This window comes from Sinocyclocheilus rhinocerous, unplaced genomic scaffold (assembly GCF_001515625.1).
Source record: "Sinocyclocheilus rhinocerous isolate Xijiao unplaced genomic scaffold, SAMN03320098_v1.1 scaffold1762, whole genome shotgun sequence".
NCBI classification, from domain to species: domain Eukaryota; kingdom Metazoa; phylum Chordata; class Actinopteri; order Cypriniformes; family Cyprinidae; genus Sinocyclocheilus; species Sinocyclocheilus rhinocerous.
Window position 1 is genome coordinate 665623 of NW_015636932.1, and position 14197 is coordinate 679819.

General features: G+C 36.9%; 1 protein-coding gene and 1 pseudogene across 1 annotated transcript in view; one reads left to right on the forward strand and one right to left on the reverse strand.

Annotated features, from left to right (window-relative positions):
* The first annotated feature begins 99 nt into the window (after window positions 1-99).
* Window positions 100-2241, forward strand: LOC107748308 (elongation factor 1-alpha 1-like; annotated as a pseudogene).
* Window positions 2242-3865: 1624 nt separating this feature from the next.
* LOC107748307 (arf-GAP with SH3 domain, ANK repeat and PH domain-containing protein 1-like) overlaps window positions 3866-14197 on the reverse strand; it is a gene marked incomplete at its 5' end in the record, with an annotated part of 37451 nt that continues 27119 nt past the window's right edge. The window contains 10 exons of the mRNA XM_016563053.1: window positions 3866-4577; window positions 5537-5659; window positions 5760-6268; window positions 6814-6872; window positions 7222-7300; window positions 10315-10383; window positions 10824-11049; window positions 11135-11242; window positions 11420-11487; window positions 12711-12826. Coding sequence (XP_016418539.1) covers window positions 4503-4577; window positions 5537-5659; window positions 5760-6268; window positions 6814-6872; window positions 7222-7300; window positions 10315-10383; window positions 10824-11049; window positions 11135-11242; window positions 11420-11487; window positions 12711-12826 — 1432 coding nt within the window. The remainder of the gene's footprint in view (window positions 4578-5536; window positions 5660-5759; window positions 6269-6813; window positions 6873-7221; window positions 7301-10314; window positions 10384-10823; window positions 11050-11134; window positions 11243-11419; window positions 11488-12710; window positions 12827-14197) is intronic.

Sequence of the window (14197 nt, forward strand, 5' to 3'; positions counted from 1 at the left end):
GCATCAATGCAGTTTCTGCCTTTATTAATCACACCAGGACTTAATCACCAATCAATTACTGTGGTTTGAAAAAGGAGTGTGTTGTATTTGTCTGCAAATATGGTTAAAGAAAGAATCCACATCAACCTGGTCATAATTAGCCATGTAGACAGTGGCAAATCCACAACCACTGGTCACCTCGTCTACAAATGTGGAGGAATTGACCATAGAACAATTGAGAAGTATGAGAAGGCTGCAAACCAGGTTAGTATTAAATTTAATTCCCTTTTATGAATGTTTGAATGTAACTTCTTTTTTTTTAAGTTGGGAAAGGGTTCCTTCAAGTATGTCTGGGTTCTGGACAAACTGAAAGCAGAGAGGGAACGTGGCATAACAATTGATATTTCCCTGCTGAAATTCAACACTCAGAAATACACCTGTACTATAATTGATGCACCTGGTCATCGTGACTTCATCAAGAACATGATCACGGGTATTGATGCATCTTCAGGAGTTGAGCACTTGAGTTTTATCTGGGTTTCTCTTCTGGTACTTCCTATACAATCAAGTTTACCTAAATGGTGATGTTCTTCTACTTGGGCTGATGCTGCTCTACTGATTGTCTCTGCTGCAAAGGGTGAGTTTGAGGCTGGGATTTCTCACAATGGTCAGATGAGAGAGTATGCTTTGCTGGCTTACACCTTTGGGGTCAAACAGCTCATGGTCTGTGTCAACAAAATGGACCTCACCGAGCCACCGTTTAGCCAGAAACGTTATGATGAAGTGGTGAACGTTTCTGTGTTCATCAAGAAGATTGGCTTTGAGATTGGTGCTGTACCTTTCATACCTGTTTCTGGTTGGAGTGGTGAGAACATGATTGCCCCATCCCAAAAGGTAATGCCATTCTTAACAGCCTTGCTATGAAGACATAGACCAATCCTGTTCATGTAGAGGTACCTACCTGCAGAGTTCAGCTCCAACACTCCTGTCTGTAACTATCAAGTGCTCCTGAAAATGATAGTTGGGTGTGTTTAATCCGGATTGGAGCTGAACTTTCAGGAAGGCAGATTCCAGGAACAGGATTGGGCACCCCGATAGACTATATCTTCTTGCCTCAATTACTTGCATGTTTTGTTTCAGATGCAATGGTTCAAAGGGTGAAAACTCAAGAGGAAAGAAGGCCACTTAAATGGCCGAACCTTGTTGGAGGTGCTTGATTCTCTACTTCCATCAGTACGCAATGCGAGCAAACCACTGTGCCTTCCCCTACAAGATGTCTACAAGATTGGTGGTGGGTAAAGCTACCAAATGGGTAAGGTCTTGAAGTATAAAACCCGTTGAGGACTCTTGACATCTACTGTGACTGTCTAAACTGGGTTCCCCTCCCCAGGTGTTTGCACAGTCCCTGTGGGTAAGACTGAGACTGGTGTCTTGAAGCCTGGAATGGTTCTAACCTTCCTTCTCACCAGCGAAGTTGACTGCTGAGGTCAAGTCAATTGAGATGCATCACCAGGGGCTTCAGACTGCCCTCCCTGGCCACAATGTGGGCTTCAACATTAAAAATGTGTCTGTAAAGAAACTTTTTGAGAGGTGATGTAGCAGGTAATGCACAGCAGGACCCACCATCGGATGTGAGCGGTTTCATTGCTCAGGTACAGTAGCTATGCTTTTAAGGTAAAGTATGAACAAACTGACAAAGTGTAACCAATTCTCTTGCGTATTTCAACCGACCATAATGCTGAACCACCCAGGTAAAATCAAGGTTGGCTACTCCCCTGTACTAGACTGTCACAACTAATGTTTCCTGTCGTTTTGCTGAACTAAGGGAGAAGTTTGATCGGCATAATGGGAAGAAACTGGAGGACTTGTCCCAATATCTGATGTCAGGAGATGGTGCCACAGTCAGACTCGTCCCAAACAAACCCTTATGTGTGGAGAGCTTCTTTCATTATCCACCTCTGGGTAAGGAACTGGATTTAAATGGTCATTACTGCCGAAAGAAGCCAGTTTTGAAGTGATCTTTGTTTTTTGTCAGGTCGATTTGCTGTAAGGGATTTAAAACCGACAGTTGCTGTTGGAGTAATCAAGTCCGTGGTGAAGGTAGACCAAGCTAAAAAGACAACACAAAAAGCTCCTGTATCAAAATGAGTTGCTCATTTGTCCCTTTTATAATACTTTATTTACCAGCAGTCTGGTATGTAAACCAAAAGGTGCTCTTTAAGTTGAATATTTCTGTATAGTTTTATGTAACCACACTTTATTTTGCCTTTAAGTGAAGCTGCTTTTTAAATGCGTCGCTGGTGTATTGGGTTGTTTAAAGTGACCCTGGGGCCCAATATGAGGTTTGGCATGGCTGTAGAGAAGCATTAAAAGTATGTTGCTGGACTTCAAATAAAGTGAGTAGTTTTCACTTCAGTTGTTGCATGTGTGCTGTTGAGTCCACTTGTAGCAGTGCTGGGGAGTTTCTTACTATTTGAGTGGGTTGTAACTTGAGTAAACGTCATGTTTGAGAGATGTGGAGTCTTGTTTAACATGAAACCATTTTATTGATAATGGAATGGTAAGTGAAGAACATGTTCAGACAGTGGACACAGTCCTCAGAATCTGCGGTCAGAAAGAAACCTGTAGCACATTAGCCCTATTCTCACCTCAATGTTGAATACTGGGTAAATGCAGAGAAAGGGGTGACTTTCCTTTTCCAAAGAGGATAAAATTTAAATTCAACTGTGCTTCCTTTTGAATTAAACTGGACACCATGATCATTTAAGTTTTGGGGGATGAATCTCATCTTCCAGAAGGAATTATGCTTCATTTGTTTCAAAATAAACTCAAGACTGACTAAAATCTCACATTGGAAACTACGGTGGTCATATTCCTTCATGGGGAATTTGAACAGCTAATGAAGTTGATCTTGAGATCTAACATGGGGTTACTGGCAGCATGGATAAAGCATAGGTTCCAATTGCAATACAGTACATGTCTATCACTTGAAAATATAACACCTATAAACCAAGTAAACTTTCCGTATTTCAAGTATCAAGACCTCTCAAAACACAATATTAAAGATGACGAAGGGTGACCTTTCTGTTTATGGAACAGGGCTGTATTACAGAGCATTGTCCTTCAATAAGACTGTAGTAAAAGTACTTGTGTAGATTAAACAAACACTGATATGGGATCACAGGATCACAGGAACAACCTGTGAAAGGACACAGGTAATGGTGTATGCATTGCACAGGTTAATAATTTTTACACTGAGTAGCAAGAACAGAAAATAGCAAACACAAATATTTCACTCTCGGACATGCTTTAGTGGTGTATTAGGAAATGTGATGTTAAAAACAACTGAAAACTGATGTTCAGCAAACTTATGAGTCCAGTTATTCCATTAGGAAAAGTCGACTGCCCTCCCTGGCCACAATGTGGGCTTCAACATTAAAAATGTGTCTGTAAAGAAACTTTTGGAGAGGTGATGTAGCAGGTAATGCACAGCAGGACCCACCATCGGATGTGAGCGGTTTCATTGCTCAGGTACAGTAGCTATGCTTTTAAGGTAAAGTATGAACAAACTGACAAAGTGTAACCAATTCTCTTGCGTATTTCAACCGACCATAATGCTGAACCACCCAGGTAAAATCAAGGTTGGCTACTCCCCTGTACTAGACTGTCACAACTAATGTTTCCTGTCGTTTTGCTGAACTAAGGGAGAAGTTTGATCGGCATAATGGGAAGAAACTGGAGGACTTGTCCCAATATCTGATGTCAGGAGATGGTGCCACAGTCAGACTCGTCCCAAACAAACCCTTATGTGTGGAGAGCTTCTTTCATTATCCACCTCTGGGTAAGGAACTGGATTTAAATGGTCATTACTGCCGACATTGCACAGGTTAATAATTTTTACACTGAGTAGCAAGAACAGAAAATAGCAAACACAAATATTTCACTCTCGGACATGCTTTAGTGGTGTATTAGGAAATGTGATGTTAAAAACAACTGAAAACTGATGTTCAGCAAACTTATGAGTCCAGTTATTCCATTAGGAAAAGTCGACTCCTGTCTGTCCCTGCTATAGATGATGGCCACATTAATACTTCAACTTATTTGAACAAAACTGGCCCCAGCTGTAACTTACTGGCAGGTAGAGTACAAGTTCACATTTACTTTTCAGACCAACACAAGTTTCTACATTTACACGAAATCACACTCATCCTTGTGTGAAACACACAAACACGCACACACATTTATGTCCAATCTTATATACAGAGATACAAGTATCAGTAATAGTGGAGGGAAAGTGCTGGTGTTTTAAGTGGGTGCAGTCTAGCCACTGTGCGGTAGGCTGAAATAAATGGTATGTGTAACAGTGGTAAAGTTAGACATTTTATTTACACTCTTGTCTCTGATGTCGGAAAGGTGATAATGTGTTTTTCATTGTGGTTCCATCTTCTAAAACTTGCATTGTTGATTCAGCAGCTAAGTCAAGTGTGTCCCATTGGTGGAGGTGGAGGACCGACATTTGCGTGTCAATCAGACAAGATATGAACAAAAGACATGGGAAATACACCTTTCCTCTCCGGCTGCCCCTCGATGTGTCCAATCTGAGGGCAAAAAAGAAAGGTTGCAATCAGAATGTGGCTATAAATGCAAGTCTAAATCAAGTAAGGAATCATTGATGACGAACTGCTGAATTACTGAAAATGAATGCTAGATTAAATTTCAATAATTCAATGGCCTGAAAACAATTCTGCTTTTACCATGGTTGGCACATGTACATGTCTATATAAGTTTGTCAAGAAATTTCTCAAGGTTTTCATCTTTAAAAGGACACCGTTTGCACTCTTGGTTTTATTCCAAGAATGCACAGGGTCTCGCATCTGGCCTATAATATTGTAGTTTATGTATCTTTTTTTTTTTTTATATAAAAACTATTTTTTTTCTTTCTGAAGGCACTGCACTTGTGGGGTTGAATGCTCTGTTGTTAGACCATTTAAAAATGTTAATTACGCAAATGAAATGTTTAGCTTACTATCTTTTTCTCAAAAAAAAAAAACCCAGCAATAATTGATTACACTTTACTGTTATTTTCAAAGCTAATTATTAAAATATACACTCATTAGACCTATAGAAAAAAGGTTATAAGCCATCCTTTTTTGTTCTAACAAGTAACCTTTTGGACAGGTTCTGGAACAAGAAAATACTGTTTTTGTAATGTAATATGCTAGAAAAAGCATTTATTGACAGAGAATTTTTCAGCAAATTTGTGCAGAAATAATGACAACATTCTCACAAAAAAAGCATGCATGGTGCATGGACCATCAGATGCGTGTGAAAGTTGCATTCATTAATACAGTAGACTCCTGGGCATTTCGTTTCATAATCAAAATGAGGTAATATGTGATAAGGAACTATAATGGGGTCAAAAACATGAATAACTATTTCAAAGAACATTGATGGAACATGTTGGAATGTCTGTTAATCAATCAGAATGTAGAATTTTGGATTCTTCAGTCTCATGCTTTGGTGTACATGCTTGAAAATTTGGTGTTTTTACACTTACCCACCACTCCTGATCTTCTTCCCCAGTTACTACAATGACCTCACCCTCAACAAAAGTGAGCTCATCATCATTATCTGCCTGACAATCGTAGATAGTCTTCACCCTCCGCATTTTACTCTTTATCTGACAGAAAGCAATACAAATAGTGTAAGATAGTTTGTTGAAAGCAGCTCGTTACATACCTGAATGTATTTTTCCAAAGCTTCGGTGACTAAGTCCTTACCGGATTTATTTTCCTGGGCAATGGTACAGGCGTCTCTTGTGCAGATGCTGGGCTTCCATTGGTGTCTTCGCTAGACTGGACAGGTTGAGGAGACAGTTCAGTTGGTTGGATGATTGTTGGAGTATCTGGTGGTTGGGGCTTGGGAGCCACATCTCCAGGTGGAGGCTTGTGGAGGACCTCAGTGGTTATAGGTTTGGGTGGGGAGATGTCTGTCAGTTGAGGCTTGGGCGGGAGATCTTTCAGCTGAGGTTTAGGGGGTAGATCACCCAACTGGGGTTTAGGGGGAAGGTCAGATAGCTGTGGCTTTGGAGGCAGTTCTCCTGGTTTAGGGGGTAATTCTGAAGGCTGTGGTTTAGGAGGTATATCTCCAGGTTGAGGTCTATCGGCTAACGCGACTTTCTGTGGGGTGTCTGAACTATGCAGAATCTTCTGGAACAGGACAGGTTCAGGAGGCTGGTTGGTTTTGTCCATAGATGGGTGATGGATGGTGTCTATCTTACGCAGGGCAACTATTGAAAAACAAAACAATGCTGTTATGTGTTTTTGGCTAATTTTTTATATATTTCTAGACAATTTCAGAAGACAAATATGAAGAAACATTTCCCTCACTAGCAAGACGTTGGGTCAGGTTTAAAAAAAAAACGTAGAGTAGAAATTGGCAAAAGAAAACATGTCTCCTTTTTTGTGCTGTAAAAATTTCAAGAATAATTTTTGCTGAAATACTTAGAATAAATGCTCTTGCTTGCTGCATCTTTTAATGGAGTTTCTCCTCGTCACTGTACACTGGGGTTTGTAAGGATATTTTTTGTGATGTGAAATTTGTAATTGTTTCTCTTTAAGTTATACATCTAACTGTACTGTAATAGTGGGTTGGAAAAGATACACTGTGAGCTTAATACAAACTAAATTAAATAAAAATACATATGTGAATGCCAATAACTATACACGTGTGATTATTCATGAATACCTAAATTAATTACTTAATGGAATGTACTTTATTTCATCATTCAGACGTACCACTGCAACATTCAAAAGCAGAAAGCATGTCACCTACCCTTCTGCGGTAGTTTGGGAAGGACCCGTGGACCAAGTGTGGTCTTTGTGGTGTTGAGACTAGAAATAAAGAACATATGTAAGCCTCAAAGCATTGCCCGATTATATCATATTTACACGCTCTGTAAAACCAGCCATACTGTATAAAATGGAACTGTTTTGCATTCCCAAATACATGATGACAAAGTTACATGGACCTATTCAAATGAAGCACAAAAGGCCAAGTATAAATTTGCAGTCTAAAGTTTGCTGACCTTTCTAATGCAAATATAGTTCTAAAAATAGTTCAACAGAATCGCTATATAAGCATTGCAAAAGATTTCAACTTGCTTGTGTGAATTTAATTCTGAATCAGTTTTGTTCAGGCTGTTTTATTTGCTACATTGAAACTTAAAGGATGTTGGATCACCTTTGCTGTTGTGGGATACCCTCAAATCTGTTAGTTACAGGAGACATCTTGTTGAGAGGAGGCGGTGTTGAATCACTTCCTGAAATGTTGTACAGTGAACATTATACTGTGAAGTACTGTGAATGTCATAACAAATTAACTAATTTCTTAAATATATGTCTCTGCTTTTAAAAGCCTATAGAGCTGCTAAGATGACATTTGCAGGCTTTTTTGAGACAAAAAAAAATGTTAAAATAGTTTGAGGTCAGTAAGATTATTTAAAGGGGTCATATGATGCGATTTCAAGTTTTCCTTTCTCTTTGGAGTGTTACAAGCTGTGACCCCTTTAAATTTTTTGAAATTATTTTAGGCTGCATTTATTTTATCAAAGATACATTAAACAGTAATAATGTGAAATGTTATTACAATTTAAAATAACTGTTATCTATTTTAATGTTATTAGAATTTTCAACGCAATTTATTTCTGTAATGGCATAGCTGAATTTTCAGCAGCCATGGCTCTAGTCTTCAGTGTCACATGATCCTTCAGAAATCATTCTGATTTGGTTCTCAGGAAACATTTCTTCTTATCAATGTTGAAAATAGTTACACAATAGTTGAAAAAAATAAATACAATACTGACCCCAAACTTTTGAACTGTAGTGTACTGTAGCGTACAACCAAAATGCATTTAAGTATATGCAAATGTTTTCCACATAGAAGTTTGTGTACACATGAAAATCTCCAGGAATTCTTTCTGCAAATGTCACTTTATGGCTTTGTATAAACTCAGTATAGCAAAGCAAACTTTATTATGACTATTGTGCTGCGATACAGCAGAAAGGTAACACATTAGCACCAGACCATGCACAATAATGGTCTTATGCATCCTAAATTATGTGATTATTATTTCAACCAAAAATATAATTTATATAGGTTATATCAACAGTATGTCTTTCTCCCATTAATAACTCCCAGACCATTAATTTGCCATGGCTTTTTTTTTTTTGTCATTACCCAAAATGGCAAGAAACATGCAAATCACTGGGGCAGGGTATAATGCAGAGATCAAAAGGTTAGGGATGGGGTCATTAGGCTGAGCCTTTCATTGACAATATTGTCCTTTCAATATTGGTTTTCATAGTTAACATGTTCTGGAGTTTAGCATGTAATGACACCACAGAATGAATGGGATGAAAATGATCTGGTAATATATTGTAGAGACTAAACCAAAAGTAAATGCATGAAGCCTGGGGATGGTAAAAACAGGTACTAAGGATTCATTTGAAAATAACCAAAATTTCTTGCTATAATTTAATTTAAAAGCAACTAAATTGGTGTTTCCACTGAAAACGTCTTACATTAATGGAAAAATCAAATCTATTCTATGTGGATCTGAGTAAATGAAACCCTGGACAAAAATAAAAACCAGAAACAGTTTGTAATTCAGCCTAGGGTTGTTGACTAACAACGTATAGCCCACCTTTACTGAGCGGGGTGTGTGAGAGAGGGGTGGGGGGGTCGGTGACTAAAACTAATTAAAACTAAAATGACCTGAAACTGAAGCAGGCCAGGTAAGTAGAACGTAAAGTGGAAGTGGAGACAACTAGATGAAATTGGAGAAGGACATCAAGACACCACAAAAAAGTCGAGTAAGATTTATTCCCATTTCAATGAAAGAGAAAATGGAAGAACAATCTATTCTGCATTACATATTTTAAAAAGACAGTCAATAGCCAGTGGAAAGCTCAGTCAGAGAGGACCAGGAAAAGGATGAGGCACAAGCAAACACAGCAATTTAACAACTTCAGCAAATTTTGCACTTTAGTTGTTACTAAGGAAAGTCAAATCATCTATTTACTAATTATGATGAACTGCAGCAGAATCATCAAGTGAAAAGTCAATTAGATGTATTGAATCTGATTAGTCTGCTTTCATATAAAAAGTGTTTGTGACCATGATGCAGTGGTGGTTTGAGCGACTGTATAGTCCAAAACCAGAAATGTGCAGCATCTAGAAGGTACATCCAAATCCAAATTACTAAAATGCTTTTATCTTGTCAGCATATATATTCACCACCTATGATGTTAATTTATTATTGTTACATTTTTTAACTAACAAACGTATTTCTAAAGCTCATTTCAATTTGTTCTTGAACATTTTCAAATAATCTGAAATGAATTCATATATCATCGACCGCTTTTTCATTTTAGTGACGTGACATGACATGTGGCCAAGTATGGTGACCCATACTCGGAATTAGTGCTCTGCATTTATCCCATCCAAAGTGCACACACACACACAGCAGTGAACACACACACACCGTGAACACACACCCGGAGCAGTGGGCAGCCATTTTTTGCTGCGGCGCCCGGGGAGCAGTTGGGGGTTCGGTGCCTTGCTCAAGGGCACCTCAGTCGTGGTACTGAAGGTGGGAGAGAGCGCTGTACATTCACTCCCCCCCACCTACAATCCCTGCTGGTACGAGACTCGAACCCGCAACCTTGGGTTACGAGTCCGACTCTCTAACCATTAGGCCACGACTTCCACGAATTACACTTTAAGGCTACAATTATTTGATCAACAATAGAGTAAACAGAATATTGTGAAATATTATTACAATTTAAAATAACTGTTCTATTTTAATATATTATAAAATTTTATTTTGCAGCCATTAATCCAGTCTTCAGTGTCACATGATTCTTTAGAAATCATTCTAATAATATGCTGATTTGGTGCTCAAGAAAATTTTTTTGCTGTTGTGCTGCTTAATATTTTTTAAGAAATATATTTTTTTCAGGATTCTTTAATGAATAGAAAGCTTAAAAGAAAAGCATTTACTTGAAATAGACCTCTTTTGTAACATTACAATGTGATGTCTTTATTGTCACTTTTGATCAATTTAATTTGTCCTTGCTATTTAAAAGTATTTATTTATTTTAAAAATCTTACTGCCCCCAAACTTTTGAATGGTAGTGTACTTTCATATAAAAATATTGTTCACTATGATGCAGCAGCCTTCAGTGTCAGACACAGCTGTACGATCACAGAATAAGGTCATTAAATAGATTAAATAAGCAGGAGAGGTTTATGCAAATAAAAAAATATAGTCACTGATGTATGGTCGAGTGCTAGCCAGAGTAGCATAGTGGGAATGAGAGCCAAGGAAAGCCAGAGAAGGAGCTGCAAGAGACGAGAAAAAGAGAAAAATACAGAGCGAGAACAAAGAAAAAGATGGAAAAAGACTGGATGACATTTTACATAGGTTTGCCTATTAATACTATGACATATAAGAAAGTTAAACCATAAACAAAAGTATCAAATGGAAAAGTAAACCCAGCTAGTGTCTGTGCTAAGCAACAGAAAGCAGATTAAAAAAAAAACATATTTGTTAGTTTTTTTTTTTTTAGTTGACTGTACAGGTTTTAGGATTACAAACTGAACTAAAGCTACAGATGCAAAGAACTGGATTAATACATATGACTACATCTGAATACATTAAATAAATAGCTTTTATGAATGTAAACAGTATTTATAACATAAATTAATATATTTATTTATGGAATGGGCAAGATTGTTAGAACAAGTTTTATGCTCAAACATTTGATTGGATTCTGGGTTACCTTTGCCTGCATTCCTAGGAGGCAGAGGTGGGGCATCTGAGACTGGAAAGGACGGACAGTCGGTAGAAACACTGTACATCTGATTGGAGTGTGCAGTATATGACAGGCGCTGTTTATCACGCTGGCCAGTGAAACTAGGCAGAGAGAGCTTGTCATGAGGAGACAGACTGTATGAGTGACAGAAACTCTGCGGCCGGGGAGAACGATCTTTCTTAATTGGACTGGGCTGGGAATGAAAAACAATGAGAAAATCATTCAGTCTGTGAGTCCAGAAAGGTTGGTTATTATAGGTTCAAGGGAGAATGTGTTACTTTGTCATCCAGATCATCGTCACTCTCATCAAGCTCCTCCAATCTGAGATTCCATTCATATTCCACATGGACTTTAAGATTAAATTTTCCTGCAGCGGCTTGTACCAGCTAAAATACACACATACACAAATATGAGTCAGATCTTCAAAAACAACCACATCTTAACACCCTGGAGCCACATCTTTGCTGTCCCCTATTGTTCTTATATCATGATGGACATGTATTCAGAGCCGTTAAAGAGTTTCCAAAGGAAGGATTGAATCATCTGACCCACAAGTTACTCACCGCTTCCTCACACTGGATGATCTTCATCCGCCTGGCCACATCCAGAGCTGTTTCTCCATTCTGATTGGCTGAAACATAAGGACACACGTTAACCAGAAATTATACATAATGTTTACCATGAAACATGGTGGTTAAGCGTTGGTATATATAGAGTATATGTAAGCAAGGATTCTGGCTGATATGATAAGCTGACAATTATTATATTTTTATGGTACTGTCAATAACACATAGATGGCCAATATTATAATTTTAGACTATTTTGTCTAAACACAAAAAATCTGAAATAAAAAAAAATATATTTAAAAAATATTGAATGCCACAAATGCATTTAAGCATCACAACATTATAAATTATAGTATGAAAAATTAATAAACATTTCTAAAAAATCTAAATAATGAATAATAAAAAAATACATGTAAAAAAACTGGCTGAAAATTATCAGAATCAAAAAACTTTTTTTTTTGTGTGAAAAGTTTTTTTGGCCAATGAAGCTTTTAGCAATTGTTTAAAATGCATCTGATCACTCTACACAATAATCTAGAAACAATGTGAATGAACACCACAACAGCTTAAGCAGCAAACTTTGCAAAACACAAAATTTGTCACTGCCCAAACTTTTGGCCACGACTGTGTATATATATATATATATATATATAGTGCTTGCATAATTATTATGCAAGTTGATATTCTGATCATATTTATTTTCCAAGTACATTTTACCAATTCCAAACTACATCAATTTTAATAACTACTATAGATTTAGTCTTTAATCATTTATAAATTATATATAATTGTCCATGAAGGACGGAAGTGAAAAACGCCTTATATTCAGGTGTGCATAATTAAGCAGGTTTTCTTTTACAGATAAAATGAGCCAAAAAATAAGAGATTTAACTCAGACCGAAAAGTAAAAAATTATTAAATGCCCATGAGAAGGATGCAATACATATAATAATAATGCAATACTAATAACTGCAAAGTTAAGGCATGACCACTGGACAGCGAAATGCTCATTGCTTTGAAATTGGTCAAATGTGCTTGGGGAAAAAAATATGATCAGAATATCAACTTGCATAATAATTATGCAAGCACCGTATAATCAATTATAGTATATAAGAATAGTATATGGTCAATTTTATATATGTGTGTGTGTACATATATGTAATGATATATTGTGAATGCTTATATGTACATGTATTTATATAATTAAGCATAGTATTAAAGCATAAGTATATTTGGTGAAAGGTAAAGAAGTAAATCGGGTAAAACCACACATGCATGTGTAACTCACTGATATCAGTAGCTGGTTTGCCTCTCAGCAGTAATTTGAGGCATTCGTGTTTCTCATACAGGCAACAGTAGTGAAGGGCTGTGTTTCCCCTCTCCGTCTGTTTATCCAGATTCCCACTGGAGACAGAGACATACGGAATCAAATTTTCCTTGATCTTCTGACATATAAGAGTTTATTGTATTATTAAAGACACGTATTAAAACCAACCTGCAGCAATTTTGGCACAAAACTATGTGTTATGTGGTACTGCTAACATGTTAACAAAATCATCATCTCCAAAGTGCTTTTTAATGCAATTCAAATCTGTAATTGAGGCTGACATTAACAAGATTTTCACTCTTAATGAGCCACTTCACACTTCTGGATTTGGGTCAGCAGTGACTAAACAGCACACATGGGGAGAGAGCAAGTGAATGACCCAGTTCTGTTTACCTAGTGGAAATCACAGCAAAGGAAAAAAACAGGCTACACATCTAAACCACTATATCCCTGCTCTCCGAGAACAAATTCATATATTTCTCTGACCCAGTTTGAAGTTCATCTTGAACATTTTCTGTAGTGATCACTGCAACACTGTAGGATTCAGGGTCAAAGTTCTGAAAGGATAATGTTATTTTCCACATTTGAACACAAAATATTTTTGCCCAGTATCAGTGTTCATTTGATTCTGCATAGGGATTCTTAATTGGTGTATCAAACATATTTCTGTGTGCTGTCAATGAATATGTGAATGTTCACCTATAAATACATACATAAAGATTACTTTTGATATTATGTGTCAGGATAGTGCATTACTGCAGTGAAGTTGAAAGGAGCATCTGTGTTCTTAATTGCTTCAATACCATAAAACACATTAATGCCCATAATGCAACTGCATGTCAGCCAATCTACTGTGTGTTAGTAGACTGTCAGCTGCCAAATGAAATAAAAAGGAATTTGCAACAATTTTGGAAAGACAATGAGAAAACATTCTAAATGTTTAGCAAATATTAAAGACACAACTGGTGGACATGAGTGTGGAGAAAACAGAAGATTCATTGTGGAATTTACAAAGACATGTATAGAGAAAAAATATTTTCCTTCCACATACAGTAGTACATAACAGTTCAAAGGGTTTGAGGTCAGTAAAAATGTTTTTGAAATAAAGAAATTAATAAATTTTATTCAGCGAGAATGCATCAAAATCAAGTGACACTGACTAAACAAATAAATAATGTTCTTTTGAACATTCCATTTATTGAAGAATCCTGAAAAAAGTATCAGTTTCCGTAAAAATATTAAGCAGCATAATGGTTTTCAACATCAATAATAAATGTTTCTTGACCACCAAATCGGCTAATTAGGTTCATGACACACTGAATACTGGTGTAATGGCGGCTAAAAATACAGCTTTGTCATCAGGGATGAATTAGAATAGAATAAGCAATATTGATTTTAATATTTCTTAGATTTATTATTACTATTTTTACTGATTTTTTTATCAAATA